The 24,455-nt window shown below is 42.1% G+C and overlaps 1 protein-coding gene across 1 annotated transcript in view; it reads left to right on the forward strand.

Moving 5' to 3' along the window:
- Positions 1-24,455, forward strand: part of SBNO2 (strawberry notch homolog 2) — an 84,037-nt gene that overhangs the window by 54,589 nt on the left and 4,993 nt on the right. The window contains 21 exon segments of the mRNA XM_044269392.1: positions 4,390-4,480; positions 4,716-4,859; positions 6,799-6,916; positions 7,065-7,170; positions 8,176-8,329; positions 8,738-8,914; positions 16,090-16,187; positions 16,289-16,368; positions 16,555-16,749; positions 16,854-16,900; positions 16,902-16,982; positions 17,057-17,185; positions 18,378-18,513; positions 18,616-18,728; positions 18,827-18,898; positions 18,991-19,099; positions 22,119-22,190; positions 22,952-23,095; positions 23,237-23,331; positions 23,446-23,538; positions 23,621-23,752. Of these exon segments, the coding sequence (XP_044125327.1) occupies positions 4,390-4,480; positions 4,716-4,859; positions 6,799-6,916; positions 7,065-7,170; positions 8,176-8,329; positions 8,738-8,914; positions 16,090-16,187; positions 16,289-16,368; positions 16,555-16,749; positions 16,854-16,900; positions 16,902-16,982; positions 17,057-17,185; positions 18,378-18,513; positions 18,616-18,728; positions 18,827-18,898; positions 18,991-19,099; positions 22,119-22,190; positions 22,952-23,095; positions 23,237-23,331; positions 23,446-23,538; positions 23,621-23,752 (2,386 nt within the window).

Genomic DNA, 24,455 nt, shown 5'->3' on the forward strand with positions numbered 1-24,455 from the left:
AATTTGAAAATGCAGTGTTAGTATTTAGCATTCTACCAGTACACCTTCAGTTTCTGTCACCAACTGAGGTTTTTTTTTGTTTTGTTTTTATATACAGTGGACATTTTCTTCTGATATAGTACCAGTCAATTGTGGACATGGTTTTTCTTTTCTACATTGTAGATTCAGATTGAAGATATGAAAGCGGGGAAGGAACAAATATTAAGTAGTAACTAAAAAAGTATTAAACCAGTATTATATTTTATATTCTTCAAAGTAGCTGTATTTTGCTTTGATGACAGCTTTGCGCACTCTTTGCATTTTGTCAATCATCTGTGTAAAGCAGTTGCCTGGAATGGTTTTCCAGCAGTCTTGAAGGAGTTCCTAGAGGTGTTGAGCACTTGTTGTGGCTGCTCTTTTTCCTTTACTCTCTGGTTCAACTCATCCCAAACCATCTCAATTGGGTTAAGAAGGCCATGTCATCTGACAGCACTCAATCACTTTAATTCTTGGTCCCACCAAGTGCAAACCATGTTGCTGCAGAATGCTGTGGTAGCCATGCTGGTTAAGTGTGCCTTGAATTTTGTGTAAATCACCAATGGTCTCAACTGCAAACCACTCCCACACCATCACACCTCCTCCTTCATGCTTCCCTGTGGGAACCACTCAGGTAGAAACCATCTGCTCAACTTTACTGTACCTTACAAAGACATGGCCGTTGGAACCAAAAAAAGCTCACACTTTGACTCCTTAAACCAAAGTACAGATTTCCACTGGTCTAATGTCCAATTCTTTATTGACCCAAGCAGTTCTCTTCTTGTTCCTCAGTAGTGGCTTTTTTTGCAGCAATTCAACCACACACATCACACCTCTGGAGAGCTGATGTTGAGATGTGTCTGGAACTTCATCTCTGTAAACCATTTATGTAGGTTCTATTCGAGGTGCAGCTAATTTTCAGCTTTCGCGGTTGGTAACTCTAATGAACTTATCCTCTGGAGCAAAGAAAACTCTTGGTCTTTTTTTCTGATCAAAAGTTGTGAGACTGAAAAAGGAAAAACAAGAAAGATAAACAGGCACCAATGGAGGGGGAGAAAGGGGGAAAAAACAGGTTAAGAGACTGATTGAATGAAAAGAGGCAGGGAGTACCCAACCATTAGGTTATTGTAAAGGTAAGGGCAGGGGATCTCAGGTCCTTTTGGTTCTCTAACAGCAACACAGCCAGGTAGAATCAGAAGCCCTCCACACGAAGCAACTCTGGTCTTGGTAAACGGACCATTAAACAGATAATAATGTAACAGGCGCTAGACTCGTGTTCCAGTTCATGTACTAATTCACATATAAAGGCTGAAAGTACTCACTCCACCTGAGAGTGGGGACTTGCAGGGGGAAGCTCCAAACCCCTGAGTCCCACACCTCTCACCCCAGTGTCACTGAAGATGTCACGCACGGTCGACTGAAAACAATGCCAGTAACCTCAATAGTGGATGTTTTTTTATTAACACAACACATTTTGGGGGGATTGTGTCTCTTTCATCAGGAGAAAGCCATACACAATCACTTCACAAAGCCAATAATACCTTATAATAGTGTATTAGGCATCACTGCTTCTGGTCTCTATGCTAGAACACATCTGTCACTTCTGGTCTCTGGAAGGAATTGACGTCTTGCCAAAAGATCCTATGTGTTCTATAGTGGAACACTTCCTATGTATTCTGGTCCTGACCCAGTGGTGACATATGGCTTTCTAGTTTTTCCATTTCTGGTACGATTGCACGTTGAGTGGGCATTTTTGAGACCAGAAGAAGTGATGGCTACCACACTATATATATCTTTGTAAGCTGTCAATTGCTTTCTCCTGATGAACGGGACTCAATCCCCGAAATGCGTTAAATGTTAATAAACAAATAGAGGTTACTGACATCCCTATCAGATGAATGTGTGTGACATCTTTGGCGACACTGGTGTGAGACTCAAGTTTTGAGCTTTACACTGTAAGTCCCTCCTCTGAGGTGGAGCGAGTACTTTCAGCACTATATGTGAATTGGTATAAGAACTGCTACATGAGCCTAGCTCCTCTGTTACATTATTTATTTTCTTCCTTTACTGGGGTAGTCTTCATGGGAGCCAGTTTAATCATAGCGTTTTCATATTTTTCATGACTGCACTTGAGAATACCTTCAAAGTTCTGGAAATTTTCCAGAATGACTGATCTTCATGTCTTAAAGTAATGATGGACTGATGTTTCTCTTTACTTAGTTGAGTGGTTCTTGCCATACGTGGATTACAACAGTAATAGCATAGAGCTAAACACCTATATGGATCTGTACACCAATCCTTCATAACAATGGTCTCAAAAACGTTATGAAGGTAGAAATTTCACAAATGAACTCTTGACAAGGCATACCTGTTAACTGAAAAGCATTCTAGGTGACTACCTCATGAATCTGATCGATGGAATGCAAAGAGTGTACAAAGCTGTCATCAAAGCTAAAGGGAACTTCATTGAAGAATCTACAATACAATATTCTGGTTTAGCACTTGTTTACTACCTAATTCTTATGTGTTTCTTCATCATTTTCTTGTCTCCAATATGCTGCAGCATTTCAGAGTAAAACTTGGAGACAAGATAGTTTTAGAAAGCAAAATCTGTAATGGGGAGAAGAGTCCACTCAGCGGGTTCTCCCCACCCTGCTTGCCTTGATTGACAGCAAATTTCAAGGAGACCGTGGCACTCGCAAGTCGTGCAGGGCAGAGGCGCCACACAGTGGACCGTTATCCTCGGTACCTTGCTCATTGTTAAACTATGTTTTTTCTTTGAATCACTTCAGTGTTTCAGAATAATACATATAATGAGGGAACATGCTGGCATTTCATGCATTAAGGCACCATGAAGTTGATGACCAGTTGCCTTTTAAAGTTATCACCTGTCCACAGGATAAGGCTTAACTATTAGCTCAGTGGGGGTCTAACCCCTGGGTTCCCCACTCTTCACGAGAATGCAGCTCTGTACCCCGCAGCGCCTCCTGAAATGAATGAAGCCGCAGGTCAAGCATGCGCACTTCCAATCTCTTCGATCTTGTTTATCAGTCCCATAGAACTTAAGGGGTGGTCTCACGGCAGCAAATGACATTTATCATGTAGAGAAAGTTGATACAAGGCACTTGGTAATTGTCCATATTCCCTCCTTTGCTGGCTGGATTCATTTTCCCATTACATTATACACTGCTCGTTTCTATGGTTACGACCACCATGTAGTCCAGCAGCTGTGGCCATGCTTGCACACTGTACAACAAAAGCTTTTTCCTATACTCTGCAAGCATACCCCCCCCCCCCCCCCTGCTGAATTTCAGGATGTTGTAACCTGTGTCCTTGTATTAACTTTGTCTACATGCTAAATGTCATTTGCTGAAGTGTCACGCCCCCTTTAATGAAGTGTCGATGCACATGCACAACATACTGCTATATTCATTTTGAGGGCCCTGCAGGGAATGAGGCCCGTTTTGGGACCAATGGCGTTCCCAGCATGGAAAGGAGATACATTGGCAGAAACTAAGATGAAGCAAAGAACTAAAAGGGTATTCCCGTTTAGTTTTTGTTACCAAACATCATTTGACAAGAGATGCCCAAACGTTTGTATAATGGTGTGTGTAATATACCTAGCGCAATTTGGCACTTTTATAAAGGACTCTTCAGAAAGAAATATATACATGACATATGGATGAAACAGTCTGTAATGTAAGTGTCCTTGCTTGCTGTGTAGGGGCGAAATAAGACCCAATGGAATACTTAGTTACTGCATCCTTCAAAAGGGCTTACACATGGGGATAACCCTTGTCCATATGCCCTGTGGGTATAGGGACACCATAGTAGGGAATCCCCATTGGCCAGAGCAAGTAAGCTTTCACTCCAGTGGTGTCTGCAGGAGATAAGTGGGAGGCTGGTGACTTCCTCTGGTAACATTAGCGGTTGGCCATGGGTTTCCGTTGCCACTCGTTTAGATTACCTTCCTTTTCAGAAGTGGTTCTCCAGTTGTGATGGTCACACTTCTCCTGGGATGCGTTATATAAGTTGTCCTTGTATAGGGGATGGACCATGCCTTCCCGATGACTTCGGGCTCGTCAGTGGAGGCGAAGAGCGGCATTTACATGCAGCAATCACATCCACTGAATGAGGACGAGCAATGGCCGCTGTTATCGCTCGTCCTTATACAGAGTCGTTGTTTCTGGGCAGCATAAATGATTTAATGTGCTTGTTCATCGGGTGATCTGTTGCACCTTTTACATGGGACTTTTGTCAGGAATGAGCATTCATGGTAACGTTCGTTCATGAAAATCGGCCCAAAATCCTGCAGAGTAAATCTGCCAGTACATCAGAATACTGTCTCACTGCTGTACTTTCCCCACCCCATAGGTTTAGTGTATCCAATGACTTGCGGTGTGATGCAGAGCGCGACTTGAGAGACATTGAGGCCAGTTGTGTTCCAGTGCACGCTCTTAGTAAGGTAAGCATGTCATAGTTTCCCACTCCTCCATGTTCATATAGACATATGAAGAAGCAAGTGCTGTTTGTATGGAGGTTTTTAACATTTCTCCAAATACATGAGAAACGTGGAGTAATTTTAACCCCTTTTCTGGACCTCATTTTTTTAAAACCCTTCACTATAGTTATCATGGCTTTTCACATATTTCCCACACTTTATTGTCATTAACTGTTGTGTTTTCTGCTCATTTTCACAGATAAAATATGGAGACACATCTGCATCTGAAGGTGTACTATTTGCAACCTATTCAGCACTTATCGGAGAGAGTCAAGCTGGAGGTCAACATCGGACTCGAATTCGACAGATTATAGACTGGTGTGGAGAGAACTTTGATGGAGTTGTATCCTTATTTCATAATGTGATAGATTATTTTCTATATGTCTGTATTTCACCCTCTAATATTTATTTCCATGTAATTTAATTTTCATTCTACCCTCACCTGACCAGCAAGCACGGAATATGAATCGTACATGGCATGTCACCCTACCCTCACCCTAATACCTTTTAGATAGCACCGCACTTGGTTTTAAAGGTTTGAATGCTGTGTGGAGGAACACGTACAAGTGGGTTGGTTTTTATTACAAATTGTAATATGTTGTGTACAGATATTATCGTCAAGTGTTTTGATATTAGCAGTCTTTTAAAACTGTTAAGATATTTTGCTGTAGGCCTTTGTAGTCTCTGGCAGCCCCCTAGACTTGAATGGAACACATGCATGGCCACCGCTCCAAACAGGGCAACACAGCCCCCTGTTCTACTGATCACAGGGGTCCTGCCAATCGGACACACATCTCCTTACCTGTGGACAGTGAACAACTTATTGTAATAGGACAACCTCATTGAAGGAAATCTGTCAGCAAATCTGACTATGTAACCCAGTCCAGGGCTACATAGTGCTGCCTGACACGACACAAAACCTACCTTTCTTAGTATTCTGTGTATTTCCAAAGTGCAGGCTGGTGAGCATGGTCAAAGGTCGGTGCTTGCGCATTGAATTCCCCTGCGGTGGGCATCGCCCTCACCATACTTAGTGTGCATGCGCCGAGCAGGCAGGAGCTGAAGGAGGATTGCGACGTTGCAGTGGAGGGTGCGGGCTGGATGGAGCCAGGGACAGAATGCAAAAACAGGTATGTTGCATCGTCAGGCAGCACTATGTAGCCCTGGACTGGGTTACATAAAGTTAGATTTGCTGACAGATTTCCTTTAAAGTTCTTAAAAGGGGTATCTCATAAAAAGTATTCCTATGCGATAAATAGTGCATTTGAAATGAAGCTTAATTGCAATATACATGCAATAATTTTATTTTATTTTTATGTACATTACATTTTTCCTCCCTGTTAGTGCCCCCTGTCATTTATCCTTTTGGTCCACCTTCTCCTGCATTCATAGGTAGACTAAGATGCTCATTAGCGTCTCTGGCTTTCCTCTCCTCTGTGCTGGTGTAGTGATCTCAAAGAGAAGCAGGTGAAGTGGCCCAGGCACCTTGTATGCATTCCAACTTCGAAATTCATAGAAACTATATATCCCAGGATAATGGAGAAGGAAACAGCGGGGGCATTAAAGAGGACCTTTCACCAGTTTTTACTTTCTAAAAGCAATACCTCACACTGTAGCCCGTGTTCAGTAGATTACATATTGCAAATTCTTTTTTTTTTATGATATGCTCCTCTGTTGCGCCGCTGCTCTGCTGAATATGTAATCAATAAAAGATAATTTATATAACCTATATGGTCACGGCCCCTTTAAAACATTTTACGTGCGGAGCTCACGCACGTAATATTGGAACAATAATCTCGCGAATCTATATCTCCTTCTTGGATGTTATTACAATCTTGTTCTATTACTGTTTATGCCACTATGTCTGTAGCCACCTTTTTGGGGCTTTATGGTAGAGTTTAGGCAGTGCTCCAGTGTATAGTATATGTGAGGTCTGGTGAGAGTCCCTATTGATTATAAAATATCTGCTGAATGTGGGCTACAGTATTGCTTTTAGACAGTAAAAACTGCGAAAGGTCCTGTTTTAATTCTGTATTTATTTCTTTGTGAGGGACTATTTTGTATGCAGGCAAGGAATATGTTAATGTAATGCTTCCTGGGAGATGCAGGTGCTTCATTGTCTCATGTGAGCTCCTGCCCACCTACAGAAAGTCCTTCAGATAAGCAGAGAAGTGAGCAAACTGAAGTTTTATATTTGAGGGATACCTCTTTTAAGATGAAACCCATAGATGTAAATGTCATTACTGTTTTGCTGGTTTTTTCCTTGACCGATCCCTCCACAGATTGTGTTTGATGAATGTCACAAAGCTAAGAATGCCTCATGTACTAAAATGGGCCGTGCAGTTTTAGAGCTACAGAACAATTTGCCTTTGGCACGTGTTGTGTATGCCAGTGCCACTGGTAAGTTTGAATCCCCTTGTGTCTTTTTGCTGACTTGGCATTTCTCCTCTCTTTTTTTTTGTGGTGCTGGGTTGTCACAGTTTCTTTAAATGTATATAATAAACCTTTTTCACAGTCTTGCTTTAGTTTACTTGTCACTTTGTCACAGGTGCATCCGAGCCCAAGAACATGATCTATATGAGTCGGCTGGGTATCTGGGGAGAGGGCACATCTTTCAGCACTTTTGATGAGTTCTTGCACGCAATTGAAAAGAGGTACTCTATCTAGAGTGCAGTACACGGTGAACGAGGGCTACATTAAATGAGATAACTTGCCACTACTTGGATGTTGAAAAATTTAGTGAATGTATCATCATAAAAAAAAAAAGTTAATTACGTTAGGTTTAAAATCTTGACATGTTCCCGTTTTCACACTGGTCCGTTGGTGATGTTTTCTATATAGCTCACTTGTCAGCTTTGCTGTATAGACTGGGACAGAGTCATGTGAGGACATGGAATATAATGACAGCACTATTGAACTGCTGAAGGCCTAGATAAGAGGGTTACAACAAAATCAACACTGATAAAACTGTATGCACCTTGCTTGGTGTATTTGGGAGATGATTGTACTTCCTGAGACTGTAGTAACCTATTGACATTTGTCTGCCTGTAAACTTCCTTGCATTACAGCTGCCATAAAGCACACATACCCTGCTGCTGTGTCTGTAAAGACAATGCAGAAATGATTTGTTTTCCCCAATATGGCTGCCCTCATGGAGGTTTTTAAAAATAAAGAAAGCTATAATTTTTAAAACTGAAATGCAACAAACACTGACACGCATTTACGAATGTCAGTGCAGCTAGGTTTTGATGTAAATTGCGCCATAGTGTGTTGCAGTTTAGAGGAATCATCTGGGCGGTATGGCTTAACAGGAAGGGGCGTGACTTGATGTGGCCTAATGTACGATGCATTGCACTACAATGATGGCCCAACGTTCCCATCTTAAAGTAAGCCAACCAATAGTTGGTGTACAGACTGACCTCTCTACCCATGCACCAAATCTATAATTCAGCCTGAGCTCCTGTGATAAATTTGGTGCAGGTCTAGACAGTCTGTGTACCATTTATACCAGTAAATCTCTCCCATTATCTCTTCAGCGAGCTTGCGTTAATGAAAGTAAAGTTAAATACATGAGACATGTCATCCGAAGTTCTTTTCTCAAGACTTTTTCAAAATTTGTTTATATATCCTTAAAGTCGTTGCTCTTTCTTCTTATATAGGGGTGTAGGAGCCATGGAGATTGTTGCCATGGATATGAAGTTGAGTGGTATGTACATCGCACGGCAGCTCAGTTTCACCGGTGTCAATTTCCGAATTGAGGAAATTCCCCTGGATGAGTCTTTCAAACAGATGTACAACAGAGCGGCACAACTGGTATGGAAGAGAAATGATGATGTTGTGATTGTAATGTGACAGATTGGAGTTTGTGAAAGTTGTTTTCCCACCAAAGACATTAATGGTATCCTAGTAAAGTGTTTCCCAACCAGTGTGCCTCCAGCTGTTGCAAAACTACAACTCCCAGCATGCCCGGACAGCCTTTGGTTGTGCGGCCATGCTGGGAGTTGTAGTTTTGCAACAGCTGGAGGCACACTGGTTGGGAAACACTGTACTAGTAATCCCCAATCAGTGGGTATCCAACCAATGTGCTCTCTTCTGGGAATAGGAACATTTCATGCCACTTTTAAGTCCTTTTTGGCCACATTCATCGGGCCATTATAGCCATTTTTCAGGGTAGAATTGCAATCATTCTCTAATTGGTTCCTTACTATTGTCTCCTCCTAGTGGGCAGAAGCACTGACTGTTTTTCAGACAGCAGCTGACTGGATTGGGTTGGAATCTCGAAAGTCTCTGTGGGGTCAGTTCTGGTCAGCACATCAACGATTCTTTAAGTATTTATGTATTGCTGCCAAAGTACAGCGTCTGGTTGCTTTGGCTAAGCAGGAACTGTCCAAGGGCAAGGTGAGTACACGTGTGCTAATGAGAATGTCTTACTGGTCATGATAAATTTGCTTTGCTGAAAAGATTGTTAGAGTGGTATTACACTGCTCGATCTTCAGGCACTGTGAGCGCCAATAGAAGATAAGTTTGTGTTGGAGTAATTACATACGCTGATGGATACTGAATGTGCGTAACTCAATTCTATGATGGAATGCCTTTAGAGATATTACGTTATTCATTCCGTCATAATAGAAGTCTATGGGCTGCAAAACAGATCCGTCCCCTTTCCGTTATGCAGGAGAGGACTCCCCTGCATAACCGAAAGGGGGATAGATTCGTTTTGCAGTCCATAAACTTCTATTACGACGGAATGAATAATGTAATCACTCAAGACATTCCATCATAGAATTGAGTTATGGTCCGTGATAACGGAATCCATAATGCAATTCACCTTTTACCAGTAAACGAAGCGTGAACAAATTTCATAACCTGAAATTCGCTCATCTATAATGGTGATGTAAAGATTTTTTCTTTTTTTTTTCTTTCAAAGTTTACATTTATTTTTGCACTATTTAGACATAAAAAAACCTATACATATGGGGTATCGTTATGTCCACTCAATTTTTTTTTTTATTTTTTTTTTTCCCCCCCCCACTACATTTTATGCTATAATTAATGGCATAAAAGTGTTCTTCTAGTACCATACCTTTTCCCATCCTTCCTGCAGGAGGATGACCGCTGCAGGAAGGATAGGAAAAGGAGTGCAGCAAAGGTTAGACAGATGCTGGTGGTAGGGGACTCTATTATTAGGAGGACAGACAGGGTCATCTCTCACCGAGACCGTGATTGCAGAACAGTGTGTTGTGTTCCAGGTGCTCGGGTTCGGCATATTGCAGATCGGATTGACAGATTGCTGGGTGGGGCTGGGAAAGACCCGGCGGTCATGGTACACATTGGCACCAATGACAGATTAAGGGGGAGATGGAAGGTCCTTAAAAATGATTTTAGGGAACTAGGAGAGAAGCTCAAGTCTAGGACCTCCAAAGTAGCGTTTTCAGAAATAATAACAGTGCCACAAGCATCACCAGAGAGACTACGGGAGCTTAGGGAGTTAAATAAGTGGCTCAAAAGCTGGTGCAGGAAGGAAGGGTTTGGGTTCATGGAGAACTGGGCCGACTTCTCTGTCGGTTACAGGCTCTACAGTAGGGATGCTCTGCACCTTAACCCTAAGTTCACACCTGAGCGTTTTACAGCGTGTTCCTACGCGCTGTAAAACGCTCAACAAGGAGAAACCAATGCTTCCCTATGGGAATGGTTCTCACCTGGGCGTTTTACAGCGCGTACAATCGCTTGTCTCTGTATGCGCGATTTGTAAACGCCGGTACAATCGCGCATACAGAGCGCTCGTTTCAGAACGCTCAGGTCTGAACCCAGGGTAATGGGGAGGGTGCAACTGCGCTGGGGGAAAATGGTTAGATGGCTGGAGGAGCTTTTAAACTAGGATGTGGGGGGAGAGTGAGGGGTCATACTAATAGGGGGGTAGATAGAGTGGGATATAGGAGGGGACAGTGGGGATTTAGTGGGGGCTGGGGTTAGTGAGGAAAGTAGGGAGATGACTGGGCAGAACTATACACCGATAAAAAAAATAGAGCTGCTGGTAACAAGAACCTGTTGCATACAAACATCAACCAAGGTAACCCAATAATCCCAGATATTCACTTTACAGGTAATAGTAATTTAAAATGTATTTTCACAAATGCCAGAAGTCTAGCTAGCAAAATTGGGGAGCTGGAGGCTATGGTACTAGAAGAACACATAGATGTAGTTGGTGTGGCTGAGATATGGATGGACTCTTCACATGACTGGTCTGTTAATATTGAGGGTTTTACACTATTTAGGAAAGACAGGGTCAATAGAAAAAGCGATGGCGTGTGCCTGTATGTGCTCTGAAGACAAGTGTGAAAGAGGCAATTGTGGGTGAGGATGGTGAAGATGTGGAAGTTCAAAGGGATATAAACACAAAAAAATAATACTTGGTGTAATCTATAGACCCATAACATCACAGAGGAGATAGAAACACAACTGTATAACCAAATAGAGCGGGCTGCATAGGCTGGTACAGTGGTCATAATGGGAGATTATAACTTCCAAGACATTGACTGGGGTCATTGTTCTGCCTCATCCACAAAGGGGAGAAAATTCCTCAACTTGCTGCAGGACCACTTTATGGGACAGTTTGTAGAAGCTTCCACTACGGGCGATGCTCTGTTGGATCTGGTAATTTCTAATGATGCAGAGCTTGTTGGAAATTTTACTTTTCGAGGAACACTAGGTAATAGTGACCACAATATAATTATATTCCCCCTAAACTATAAGAAGCAAATTCTGTCGGGCAGAGCAAAGACACTGAATTTAAAAAAAGGCTAATTTCCCTGGGTTGAGGGCAGCATTTCAGGGCATAGACTCGGAGCAGCTACTGTCACATAATAATACTGAGGATAAATGGGAGAGCTTACAGCTACTGTAAAAAAGGCAATACATGACAAAAAAGGTCATTTAAAAAATAAAAATCTGAGGGGTCAGCTCTAGCGTTTAAAGATTACAAAGGGCTTAATAAAATCTGTAAAAGGGAGATAAAATTTGCAAAAATACAAAAGGAACAGCAGGTGGCAAAAGAGGGCAAAACAAATACCCAAATTCTTTAAATATATAAATGCTAAAAAAAAACAAGGTCTTAGCAGGTAGGTCCCCTAAATAATGGTAAAGGGGGGGGGGGGGTGTTATTAGTCACTGAAGATAAGGAAAAGGCAGAGTTACTATGAGTTTTTTTTTTTTTTTTAGCTCTGTATATACAAAAGAAGAGAAAGGAGCTGATATCTGTGGTGCTGGGGCTGTTAGTACATCCAGTAATATACTGTAGATATGGTCCAAGCTAAGTTAAATAAGGTAAATGTGAACAAGGCTCCGGGTCCAGATGGATTACACCCAAGAGTGCTTAAAGAGCTCAGTTCAGTCATTGCTGTGCCCCTGTTTATAATTTTTAAAGATTCTGGTACTGGTACAGTGCCAAGTAATTGGCGCAAGGCAAATGTGGTGCCCATACTCAAAAAAGGATCTAGGTCCTTCACAGGTAATTATAGACTGGTTAGTTTAACGTCTGTTGTGGGAAAAATGTTTTTAAAGGACTCTTAAGGGACTATATACAGGAGTATGTGACTGTACATAATATTATAAGTGATAACCAACATGGGTTTACCAAGGACAGAAGTTGTCAGACTAACCTGATTTAATTTTTGTGAGGAGGTAAGTAGTAGCCTGGACCAGAGGCGGCTGTGGATGTAGTGTTTCTGGATTTTCCAAAGGCTTTTTATACTGTCCCTTATATACGTTTAGTAGGTAAAGTAAGGTCTATAGGCTTGGAAAGTATAGTTTGTAATTGGATTGAAAACTGGCTGAAGGACCGTGTCCAGAGTTGTGGTCAATCATTCCTATTCAGAATGGTCCCAGGTTATAAGTGGTGTACCCCAAGGTTCACTGCTGGGCCCTCTATTATTTTATTTATTAATGATATCGAGGACATGATTAAAAGCACCATTTCTATTTTTGTAGATGACACTAAGCTATGTAGTACTGTACAGTCTATGGAAGATGTCCATAAAATACAAGCTGACTTGAACACTGAGTGATTGGGCATCAACTTGGCAACTGAGGTTCAATGTGGATAAATGTAAAGTTATGCATCTCGGTAGTAATAATTTGCTTCATATGTCCTCGGTGATGTAACACTGGGAGAGTTATTTATAGAGAAGGATTTGGGTGTCCTTGTAGATGGTAGATTTAATCACAGCATACAATGTCAATCAGCTGCTTCTAAGGCTACCAGGATATTGTCATGCATTAAACGAGGCATGGACTCGCCGGGCAGGGATGTAATATTACCACTTTACAAAGCGTTGGTGCGGCTTAATCTGGAATATGCAGTTCAGTTCTGGGCACCAGTGCATAGAAAGGATGCACTGCAGCTGGAAAAAGTACAGAGGAGAGCGACTAAACTGATAAGGGGTATGGAGTGTCTTAGTTATGAAGAAAGATTAAAAGAATAGAATTTATTTAGTCTTGAGAATAGACGTCTAAGGGGAGACATGATTAACCTATACCAGTATATAAATGGGCCATACAAAAAATATAGTGGAAAAACTGTAAAATGCCCTCAAAAGACAATGATGCACGGCCTTCGACTGGAGAATAAAAAGTTCAGTCTCCAGAAGCGTCAAAGCTTCTTTACTGTAAGAAGTGTGAATCTGTGGAACAGACTTCCTCAGGATGTGGTCACAGCAGGAACAGTGGACAGTTTTTAAAAAGGGTTTAGATGAATTCTTAAAAGTAAACAACCTTAATGCTTATAGAAACGTGTAGAAATCTGAGTCTCAATTCCTTCTGGGATTTGCGTCCCCACCTATCCCTTGGTTTAACTTGATGGACTTAGGCCTCTTTCACACGGCCGTTGCGGAAACATGTGCGGGTGCGTTGCGGGAACACCCGCGATTTTTCCGCGCGAGTGCAAAACATTGTCATGCTTGGGATCGGTATTCTGTAGATTGTATTATTTTCCCTTATAACATGGTTATAAGGGAAAATAATAGCATTCTGAATACAGAATGCATAGTAAAATAGCGCTGGAGGGGTTAAATAAATAAAATAAAAATTTTAACTCCCCTTAATCCACTTGCTCGTGTAGCCCAGCATCTCCTTCTGTCTTCATCTTAGCTTTGTGTAGCAACAAGGACCTATGGTGACGTCACAGTCATCACATGATCCATCACCATGGTAAAAGATCATGTGATGGATCATGTGATGACTGTGACGTCACCAAAGGTCCTTGTTGCTGCACACAGCTAAGGCCTCTTTCACACTTGCGTTGTCCGGATACGGCGTGTACTCCACTTGCCGGAATTACACGCCGGATCCGGAAAAACGCAAGTGTACTGAAAGCATTTGAAGACGGATCCGTCTTCAAAATGCTTTCAGTGTTACTATGGCACCCAGGACGCTATTAAAGTCCTGGTTGCCATAGTAGGAGCGGGGAGCGGTATACTTACAGTCCGCGCGGCTCCAGGGGCGCTCCAGAGTGACGTCAGAGCTCCCCATGCGCATGGATGACGTGCCATGTGATCACGTCATCCATGCGCGTGGGGCGCCCTGACGTCACTCTGGAGCGCCCCGGGAGCCGCACGGATGGTAAGTATGCTGCTCCCCGCTATACTTTACCATGGCTGCCAGGACTTTAGCGTCCCGGCAGCCATGGTAACCATTCAGAAAAAGCTAAACGTCGGATCCGGCAATGCGCCGAAACGACGTTTAGCTTAAGTCCGGATCAATGCCTTTCAATGGGCATTAATTCCGGATCCGGCCTTGCGGCAAGTCTTCAGGATTTTTGGCCGGAGCAAAAAGCACTCCATTCAGAATGCATTAGGATAAAACTGATCAGGATTCTTCCGGCATAGAGCCCCGACGACAGAACTCTATGCCGGAGGAAAAGAACGCAGGTGTGAAAGAGCCCTAAGATGAAGACAGAAGGAGATGCCGGCTACGCGAGCAAGTGGACTAAGGTGAGTTAATTTTTATTTTATTTTTTTAACCCTCTCCAGCGCTATTTGACTATGCATTCTGTATTCAGAATGCTATTATTTTCCCTTATAACCATGTTATAAGGGAAAATAATAATGATCGGGTCTCCATCCCGATCGTCTCCTAGCAACCGTGCGTGAAAATTGCACCGCATCCGCACTTGCTTGCGGATGCTTGCGATTTTCACGCAACCCCATTCATTTCTATGGGGCCTGCGTTGCGTGAAAAACGCAGAATATCGAGCATGCTGCGAATTTCACGCAACGCACAAGTGATGCGTGAAAATCACCGCTCATGTGAACAGCCCCATAGAAATGAATGGGTCGGTATTCAGTGCGGGTGCAATGCGTTCAACTCGCGCATCGCATCCGCGCGGAATACTCGCCCATGTGAAAGGGGCCTTATGTCTTTTTTTTTTTTTAACCATTTCAACTATTAAACTATATATGACTGACAAGTGAGAGGTGAAACTTTTTGGAAGACGTGAGTCCTATTAACAGTCAAACGTGGTAGTAATAGTGTGATAGCCTAGGGCTGCTTTTGCTTCTGCAGGACCTGGATGACTTGTCATAATTGATGGTACCATTAATTCTGAAGGGAAATGTCCTCCTGTCAGTTTGTGACCGTAGGCTCCTGTAGACTACTACGTGGGTTATACATCAAGACAATGATTGAAAGCACACAAGCAAGTCTGAATGGCTCAAAAGCATCAAAACGAAGGTTTTGAAGTGGCGGAGTCAAAGTCCTGACTTGAATCTCATGGAAATGCATCAGCAAAACCCTTAAACAAGCAGTTCATGCTTAAAACCCCTCTAACATAGCCGAATTAAAAGAATTCTGCAGAGAAGACTGGGCCATAATGATGTAAAAGACTTGTTGCAATTTATCGTAAACCCTTGATTGCAGTTGTTACTGGTAAGGGTGGCTCAACAAGTTATTAGGGTTAGGGGGCAATTACTTTTTTCTCTGCTGAATTGTGTTTCCCCGTGCTGTAGTTAGGTGATCAGAAACATTTCAATGTGACAAATCGGGTGAGGGGATTATGCTTTTTTTTTTTTTTTTTTTTTTTTTTTTTTTTACAGAGGCTCTTAAATATGATTGTGACTTGACTCCCATTTATAAATGTATTCTTTAATCTTGCCTCCCCTTGTTGGTTCAAGTTCTGAATAACATATTGGTCTTTTAAAGGGGTTGTCTCATTATGGACAATGGGGGCATATCACTAGGATATGCTCCCATTGTCTTATAGGTGCGGCTCCCACCACTGGGACCCACACCTATATCGAGAACGGAGCCCCGCAAGGTGGTGGCTGGAGGACTCCGCTCCGGCCACCACCAACCTGGCTCCCCATAGAAGTGAATAGGAGCGTACCACGCATGCACAGCCCCCACTCCCATCCATTTCTATGGGGCCGACGCTCTGCTATTTTGGCCGGCCCCATAGAAAATGAATGGATATGAATGGCAATCCTAGCGATATGCCCCCAATGTCCATGATGAGACAACCCTTTTAATGAACATCATTTGCCGTTAATGTTGAATTATTGCAATGGGCTTTTTTTCTGCAGTGTGTCGTTATTGGTTTGCAGTCTACTGGGGAAGCTCGGACACGAGAAGTTATGGATGAAAATGATGGTCACCTTGACCGCTTTGTGTCAGCTGCTGAGTGAGTATTAAAACAGAATGTTCCATGTATGTAAAGAACAAGTATGTATGCTGAACATTTTGGTTGTAATTGTAATAATGTTCTTTATTTTAACTCTTCAGAGGAGTGTTTAAGTCCCTGATCTTAAAACATTTCCCATCAAGCAAACGGAAACGTGAGAAAAACTTGTTAAAAAGGAAAAGTGAGTAATGGGTAGTAGCCCTTCTGCTATCATGTTTAACCTTCTATATTTGTTTCAAAGTGGTTCCTCTGTGACACTTGCCCTGTTTTTTGCGGATGTTGGTTCTTCATAGCCATCGGATTCATTGGTTTCTGATTACTGACTTATCAAACCTCTGTAATTTACTGTGCTTTTTCTGCTACACAGAACGTGGGAAACAGCGTAGTGGAAAGCTCTCGCGTGGAGATTTTGTGGGGTTAATCCGAAACAGTGAGGAGAGTAGTTCGGACTCTGAAGGTGTGCTGGATAGCGATTTCAACTCTTCTCCTGAATCCTCCCAGGACAATGATGATGTCATATTTGTCGAACACACATTTAATGGACTCCTAGTGCCTGATCGTGGTAAGCAGTTAGAGAGTAGGGCATAAAAAAAAAAATCGGAGCTCTGATTTGTAAAAGTTGTGTCCAACACCCAATGACCTGTTTGGTGTTTTTTATGGTCTTAGGTCCAGAACAAGTAGAACAAATGAAGATGGATTTGTTGGCCAAGGTCGAAAAAATTAGGAAAGGTGTTACCTCTAAATACATTGGATGTACTTATAGACCAACTTGGGGGTCCAGACAAAGTGGCAGAAGTATGTGATCTACATTTTTGCTATCTTCATAGATTTTATTGTGTCCAGTTTCTATAACAGGTTTCTTTCCTTAGATGACCGGTAGGAAAGGACGTGTGGTCCGTCGCCTTGATGGTGTGGGGTTTGAATCTCGAGCTGAGCATAACCTATCAATAGATAATGTCAACTTGCGGGAGAAGGAGCGTTTTATGAATGGCACAAAAGTGAGCTTTCTTTTATTACACAACTTTAAATGTTGCGCCTTAGAATTCATTTGTACATTATTGAAGGACTTCAATAATTGCCTTGGCAATTTTAGCGTGTGCACGTTTTTCCCCTGAGTTTCTCTGCAACTAATTGGTTTCATGTAGTAGTTTTTATGAACAAGTTTGCAACTCTTATTTGTCATGTCAGCCTGGGGGAATAGTTTACATGCCATCAAAGTTACAGGACATACTGGCCTAACGCACCCTACTGGGTGACCGGTATATTTTAATAACTTTATGAAGATGGCTATACATAACTTATTTTTTTTTTCTTTAACTGATATTTTACTGGTGCTGTAACAGTTACTATGAAAAGTTACATGTAGTGACTTGATAAACCAATACCGTGAAAACTGATTTGTAGTACAGTGTCTTAAATAGTACATTTAGTAGGACATGAAGTGCAAGATCAGACTACAGATTCTGTTTGTAGTCTGTTACCATGGAAACAAGTAGTTCTCTGTCTGAGCTGTAGGCACAAAATAAAAGGAAAGTTGCTTTGGTGTACTGCAACAATACAGTGCCGCATTACGAAGCAGTAGCCAGAACATATTTGGCCCACAACGAAGCAACAAGGCTATGCATGGAAATTCACAATATCACTTTAGAAGAGTTTTCCGGAACTTAAATATTGACGGCCTCTCCTTAGAATATCTGATCAATGGAGGTCTGACTCCTGGCACTCCCCCCCCCCCCCCCCCAGTTAGCCGTTGGAAGGGTCCAAGGGCCATATGATGCGACCTCTTCCTTAGCCTATGATGTCAAATACAATGGCCTTTTTGATAGTCCCATTTTAGGGCTATACCAAGAACAGCCGCTATACATTGTAGGATGCTTTGCTTTGATATACTATAAAGAGGTCGCATCGCTCATCTAAATGCTGTGGCCTCTTCAGACAGCCAATCGGTGGGAGTCGGACACCAATTGGTCAGATATTGATGAGCTTTCTGTTACGGAATATGTTGGCACTATATAAGTAAGAGAAATGATAAATGCATAATTCATAGAACACCTTTTTATCCTGTGAAAGACTTGCATCCCATTTCTAGGACCTTGCCATTCTTTGGATACCATTTAATGCAGATTTATACAGTACAATTAAGTAATAGCCACAGTTAATCACTTTGCCTCCCACTCTCACATTTTTAAGCTTGTGGCGATTATATCAGAGGCATCGAGTTCAGGGATTTCCCTACAAGCTGACCGTCGAGTAAAAAACCAACGGCGACGAGTGCATATGACACTGGAACTACCGTGGAGTGCTGACAGAGCCATCCAACAGTTTGGTAAGCATCTCTTGACGATTCTGGGTTCTGTCAAAGGAGTTGGCTGGATTTCCTTTCTGCTTCTGCCATGCTAAATGGCTTCTAATTACGTGACTTTCTCAGGTCGCACACACCGGTCTAACCAAGTCTCTGCCCCGGAGTATGTTTTCCTTATATCCGAACTAGCAGGAGAGAGGAGATTTGCTTCTATTGTGGCAAAGAGACTGGAAAGCCTGGTGAGTTGGTTTTCTTTTCTTCCAGTCCACTATGAAATGTTTTAGTATTCCTTTGCAGATTAGTGAACTTACAAAGCGGTCTTGGTGTATTTTTACAGGGTGCCCTTACTCATGGGGACAGAAGAGCTACAGAATCAAGAGATCTCAGCAAGTATAATTTTGAGAACAAGGTTAGTCTGACATTGATGCTGAACCAGTGCGTTTATTATGTAGATGGTTGCATTATGATGAATTTGTTGTTTTTATTACTTTTTTTGTCTAGTATGGGTCAAGATCACTGGATCAAATCTTATCTGCGATTCTGAACCAAACTCAAAAGGATGTTCCTCCCCCACAAGGGTACCCCGGAGGTCCTGCCACTTTCTTTCAGGGTGAGTTGGCATCATACAGGGTTTTAGTTTCACACGTTTTCTAGGAAATCAGTTTTTTATGTGCAGTTTTTGTAAAAAGAGTGTTACGGCCCCACATTACGTTTGGCTGTGGCATGTATATGTATATGGGGATTTCCCAACTCTCTCCTTACAGCCAATGATATTGGGGGAGTTCACCTACTGATCCTTTTATTCTCCCAGGAAATAAGCTGTTGCCAGATCTGTCGGTCGGGGGTTTTCTCCTCATTTATAACACTTACATGCTTTACTGACCCCTTTATGTATGGGAGAGTCGTTTGGTATTGAAGGTGTCCAGATCACTGCCAACATAAAGCTTTAGATCCTTACTGACTTAAATACCAACATTTGTGTGAATGGAGGATAGGAAATGTGGTCGTGACATCACAAAACCATGGCACCAACTGGCTTTGAGCCTGTCACTGATGGGAAGTAAGATATTGCATTATTGTCACTTATTTGAAGGCGTTCTGCAGTATCCTCTGGATAGATCATCCGCATATGATTGGCGGGGTCCCGGGTGTCGGATGGGTTTGAGAACGCAGCCACGCTCCAGGAGCGCTGTGGCCTTCTCTCTGTATCGCTGAATGGAGCTTAGCTGTGCCCAGGCCAGTGACACTAGTCGTGATGTCACTGGGCCTGTGCCTTCTCAAATAGCTGAACTGCAGAACCTTTTTAGCATATGATAACCCCTACTTGAGAGATATAGAGAGAGATATATATATATATATATATATATATATATATATATATATATATATATATATATATATATATATATTTTTTTTTTTCTTTTTTTTTTTCTTTTACTGTAATTTGTCGGTCTTACCCTAGCCTATTAGCTGTACATACATAAAAATGGGAATTTGGTTGTGTTCTAATAAACATGTTAACTAAATACATAAAACATAAATCTAGGCTGAAATATTATTGCTCTATGTGATATGTTTACTACCTTGTCTACATGTAATTCATGTGTATATATGTGTGTATGTTTGTGTGTATATATATATATATATATATAATGTGTGTGTGTGTGTGTGTGTGTGTATGTATGTGTATATATATAGTGTATGTATATGTACAGTGCTGCCCATAACTTATTCATGCCCCTGGCAAATTTTCACTTAGTTACTTTTAGTCAACCAGCAAGTAATTTTTTGACAGGAAATTACATGGGTGTCTCCCAAAAGATAATAAGATGATGTACAAGAGGCATTATTGTGGGGGAAAAAACATTTCTCAGCTTTTATTTACATTTGAGAAAAAAATTCAAGACGTTCCCGCACTGTGGGAAAATCTCAGAGGACGTGGTCGGAAGCCAAAAGTGACACCTGTGCTGGCCAGGAGGATAGTTAGAGAGGTGAAAAAGAATCCAAGGATCACCACCAAGGCCATCCTGGTGAATCTGGGCTCTGCTGGTGGCAATGTCTCAAGGCAGACAATCCAACGGACACTGCACAATGCAGACCAAGGAGGACGCCACTTCCCCAGCTAAGGCACACAAAAGCTCATCTGGACAAAGAAGAAGACTTCTGGTCTTCTGTGTTATGGTCAGATGAAACAAAAATTTTATTGTTTGGTCACAATGATGTTTCCTTCATTTGGCGTAAAAAAGGAGAAGCCTTCAATCCAAAGAACACCATCCCCACTGTCAAACATGGTGGTGGGAGCCTAATTCTTTGGGGGTGTTTTTCAGCCAATGGACCAGGGAACCTAATCACAGTAAACGGCACCATGAAAAAAGAGCAATACATGAGGATTCTCAACGACAACATCAGGCAGTCTGCAGAGAAACTTGGCCTTGGGCACCAGTGAACATTTCAGCGTGACAATGACCCAAAACACACAGCAAAAGTGGTGAAGAAATGGTTAGCAGACAACAACATTAACGTTTTGGAGTGGCCCAGCCAGAGTCCAGACTTGAATCCAATTGAGAATCTGTGGAGGGAGCTAAAGATCAGGGTGATGGCAAGAAGACCCTCCAACCTGAAAGATTTGGAGCTCATTGCTAAAGATGAATGGGCAAAAATACCTGTGGAGACATGCAAAAAGCTGGTCTGCAATTATAGGAAGCGTTTGATTGCTGTAATAGCCAATAAAGGCTTTTCTATTGATTATTAAGAAGGGTATGAATAATTTTGGACTGGACACTTTTTGCTCAAATGTAAATAAAAGCTGAGAATTTATTCCCCCCCCCCTTCCCCCACAATAATGCCTCTTGTACATAGGCGTCTCCCAAAAGATAATAAGACTATGTCATTTCCCGTCCAATTTTTTTTTTTGCTGGTTGAATAAAAGTAACTTTAAGTCAAAATTTGCCAGGGGTATGAATAATTATGGGCAGCACTGTGTGCGTGTATATAAAAAAAAATAATGTTCAATATTCTAGGCTCAAAGTGTCACACTGTAGTCAGCTAATTAATCCATACCCCCTGAGCAAAGGGGACCTGAGATTTGTGACTTTAAGGCTTACAGCTTATGAAACCCCAATCATCCAAATTATAACAAATAAAGGCTTGAAGTATCTTTGCACGTAATGAGTCTCTCTCATATATGTAAGGCTCCATTCACACGTCCGCAGAATGTGTCTGCATCCGTTCCGCAATTTTGACGGAATGGATGCGGACAGCACACAGTGTGCTGTCTGCATCCGCAATTGCGGAGCGCGGCCCTGATCTTCGGGTCCGCAGCTCCGCAAAAGATAGAACATGTCCTATTCTTGTCCGCAGCTTGCGGACAAGAATAGGCATTTCTATGGGGGTGACGGGCTGGTGTGTTGCGGACCCGCAACACATCACGGACGTGTGAATGGAGCCTTAGTTTCACCTTTTAAGTTGCATTTACTGAAATAAATGAACTTTGCACAATATTCACATTTTTCGAGACACACACAGACACACCCACACAGTCTCTCTCTCTCTCTCTCTGTCTCTGTCTTTGTCTTTCTCTCTCTCTGTTATTTCTTTCATGTGTCTGACCAGATTTAGTTTTTCCACAGATATAAAGCAAGGTTTGCTGTCAGTGGGGATTTGCTGCAGAGAGACAAAGTACAATGTTGTCGTTGACAAAGGTATTTGGAACCCTTTCAGGACCAAGCCATTTCTCACCTTTCTGCCAAGGCCTTTTTTTTTTTTTTTTTTTTTAAGCAAATCTGACATGTCACTTTATGTGGTGACAACTTCAAAACGCTTTTACTTATCCAGGCCATTCTGAGATTGTTTTCTCGTCACATATTGTACTTCAGGAAAGTGGTAAAAAAATGTAATTTCTATTTGCGATACCTAATATGTATACTTTTTGCACAATAACAGCATTTTTTAAACATGTTTTAGTGTCTCCATATTCTGAGAGCCATGGTTGTGTTTTTTTTTTTTTTGTCCCGATTTTTTTCACTTTATTTTTTGTCCCACTCTTGGACTTCAACTTACGGGCCTTTACAATACTTCTGTATTGTGATGCATTGGCTGTAAGTGTATTACTGAATGTAATACACTTCAGGGGGCTGGATCTCACAGGCTGTCACGGAAGGCATTTCCCCATCACAGCAGCACGGGGACCCGATGGCTTCTCCCTCCCTGCACGGACATCGCACATGCCGCGATCAGCGCTGACAGCGGCACATCAAGGGTTAATGCACCGGCATCTGTGTTTTCACTGATGCCGGTGCATACATCAGGGGTCCGGCTATTAGTGGCTATTAGCTTCTGCACCCGCCCGATCAGCGCGCCGTACATGTACGGGGCTGGGCATTAAGGGGTTAATACAGCAATCTGTCAGTTCCATCAGTTTCATGCAGCAAGCTTTGACTTTTTTTTTTTTACTATCTGCTAGAGTGTTCTGTGACAAAGTTTCTGAATCGGATGCTGGGTCTAGAAGTCCACAAGCAGAACAGCCTATTTCAGTTTTTCACCGATACATTTGAATTTCTTATTGAGAAAGATAAGAAGGATGGGAAATATGATATGGGCATTCTAGGTGAGTTGAACGACTTTATATTAAATTCAGCCTTTAGTATTTGTCGGTGCCGGAAGCCATTGATTGGTCAGTGTTTGTGATTGTATGTATGTGCAGATGGTTTTTACTATATTTCTCATTGTTCACATGTCAATCCCCTAGACCTAGCTCCTGGAGTGGATGAGATATATCAGGAAAGCAAGCAAACTTACTTGACTCCAGGACATCCTCAGGATGGACAGGTTGTATTTTACAAGGTGAGGAGATGTGCACTATGAATAGTTTCTTTTTTGTGCGTTTTATCTTTTATTTCACGGCATCAAGAAACCAGTGCAAACTAACCATATTATCTCACCTTTTTATGTTAACAGATCAGCGTGGATCGTGGCATGAATTGGGAGACAGCTGTGGAAAAATCTGAACATCTTCAAGGTCCAAATGAAGGCTTCTACCAGTCATATAAGGTTTGTGGTGTACATATTGGGGCGAATTTATCACCCTGTGACTTGTAGAAGTAAAGATTTGTCGATTCCTTTTCATCTCCAGGTACGAGGCGACATGTACTCAGCAGTCTTGGCTGAGCATAAACAAGGGAAGTATTTTAACCTGTACAAACCCAACATTGGCAAGCAGTGCCAATCAGAAACGCTGGACAGCTTGTTGAGCAAGTATTATAAGGTGTGTTTCGCTATTACCAATGAATGTAAAATATGCAATACTAGTAAATAGCTGTCCCAGGAGGGTAAATGTAATAGAAAATGCATCCACTTAAAGGGAACCTGTCACCGGGATTTTGGGTATAGAGCTGAGGACATGGGTTGCTAGATGGCCGCTAGCACATCCGCAATACCCAGTCCCCATAGCTCTCTGTGCTTTTAGTGTGTAAAAAAACGATTTGATACATATGCAAATTAACATAAGAGTCATATCTTACTTGTGTGACCATAGAAGAGTCATATTTTCAAGCTCTGACTCATCTCAGGTTAATTTGCATATGTATCAAATCGGTTTTTATACACAATAAAAGCACACAGAGCTATGGGGACTGGGTATTGCAGATGTGCTAGCGGCCATCTAGCAACCCATGTCCTCAGCTCTATACACAAAATCCCGGTGACAGGTTCCCTTTCAGGGCAGGGCTCTTGTCCCAGAACAACAACTGCAATCTATACATAGAAATATCCATGCTCACGAAAGTTACTTAGTAGAATTAGGAATCATAAACTCTGACAGTCCTCTGCTGCGCTGCATGTTCAGCCTCCTCTCCTGCCTGCACTGATTATACAGATCAGTGTCGGGCACGGAGGGAGAGAAGTGTGCAGGTGCACAACTCTTTCATTGATCTAGCAGAACGCTGTAGGAGTGCTCTGCCGGATCGTTA

Source organism: Bufo gargarizans, chromosome 1 (genome assembly GCF_014858855.1).
Source record: "Bufo gargarizans isolate SCDJY-AF-19 chromosome 1, ASM1485885v1, whole genome shotgun sequence".
NCBI lineage: Eukaryota > Metazoa > Chordata > Amphibia > Anura > Bufonidae > Bufo > Bufo gargarizans.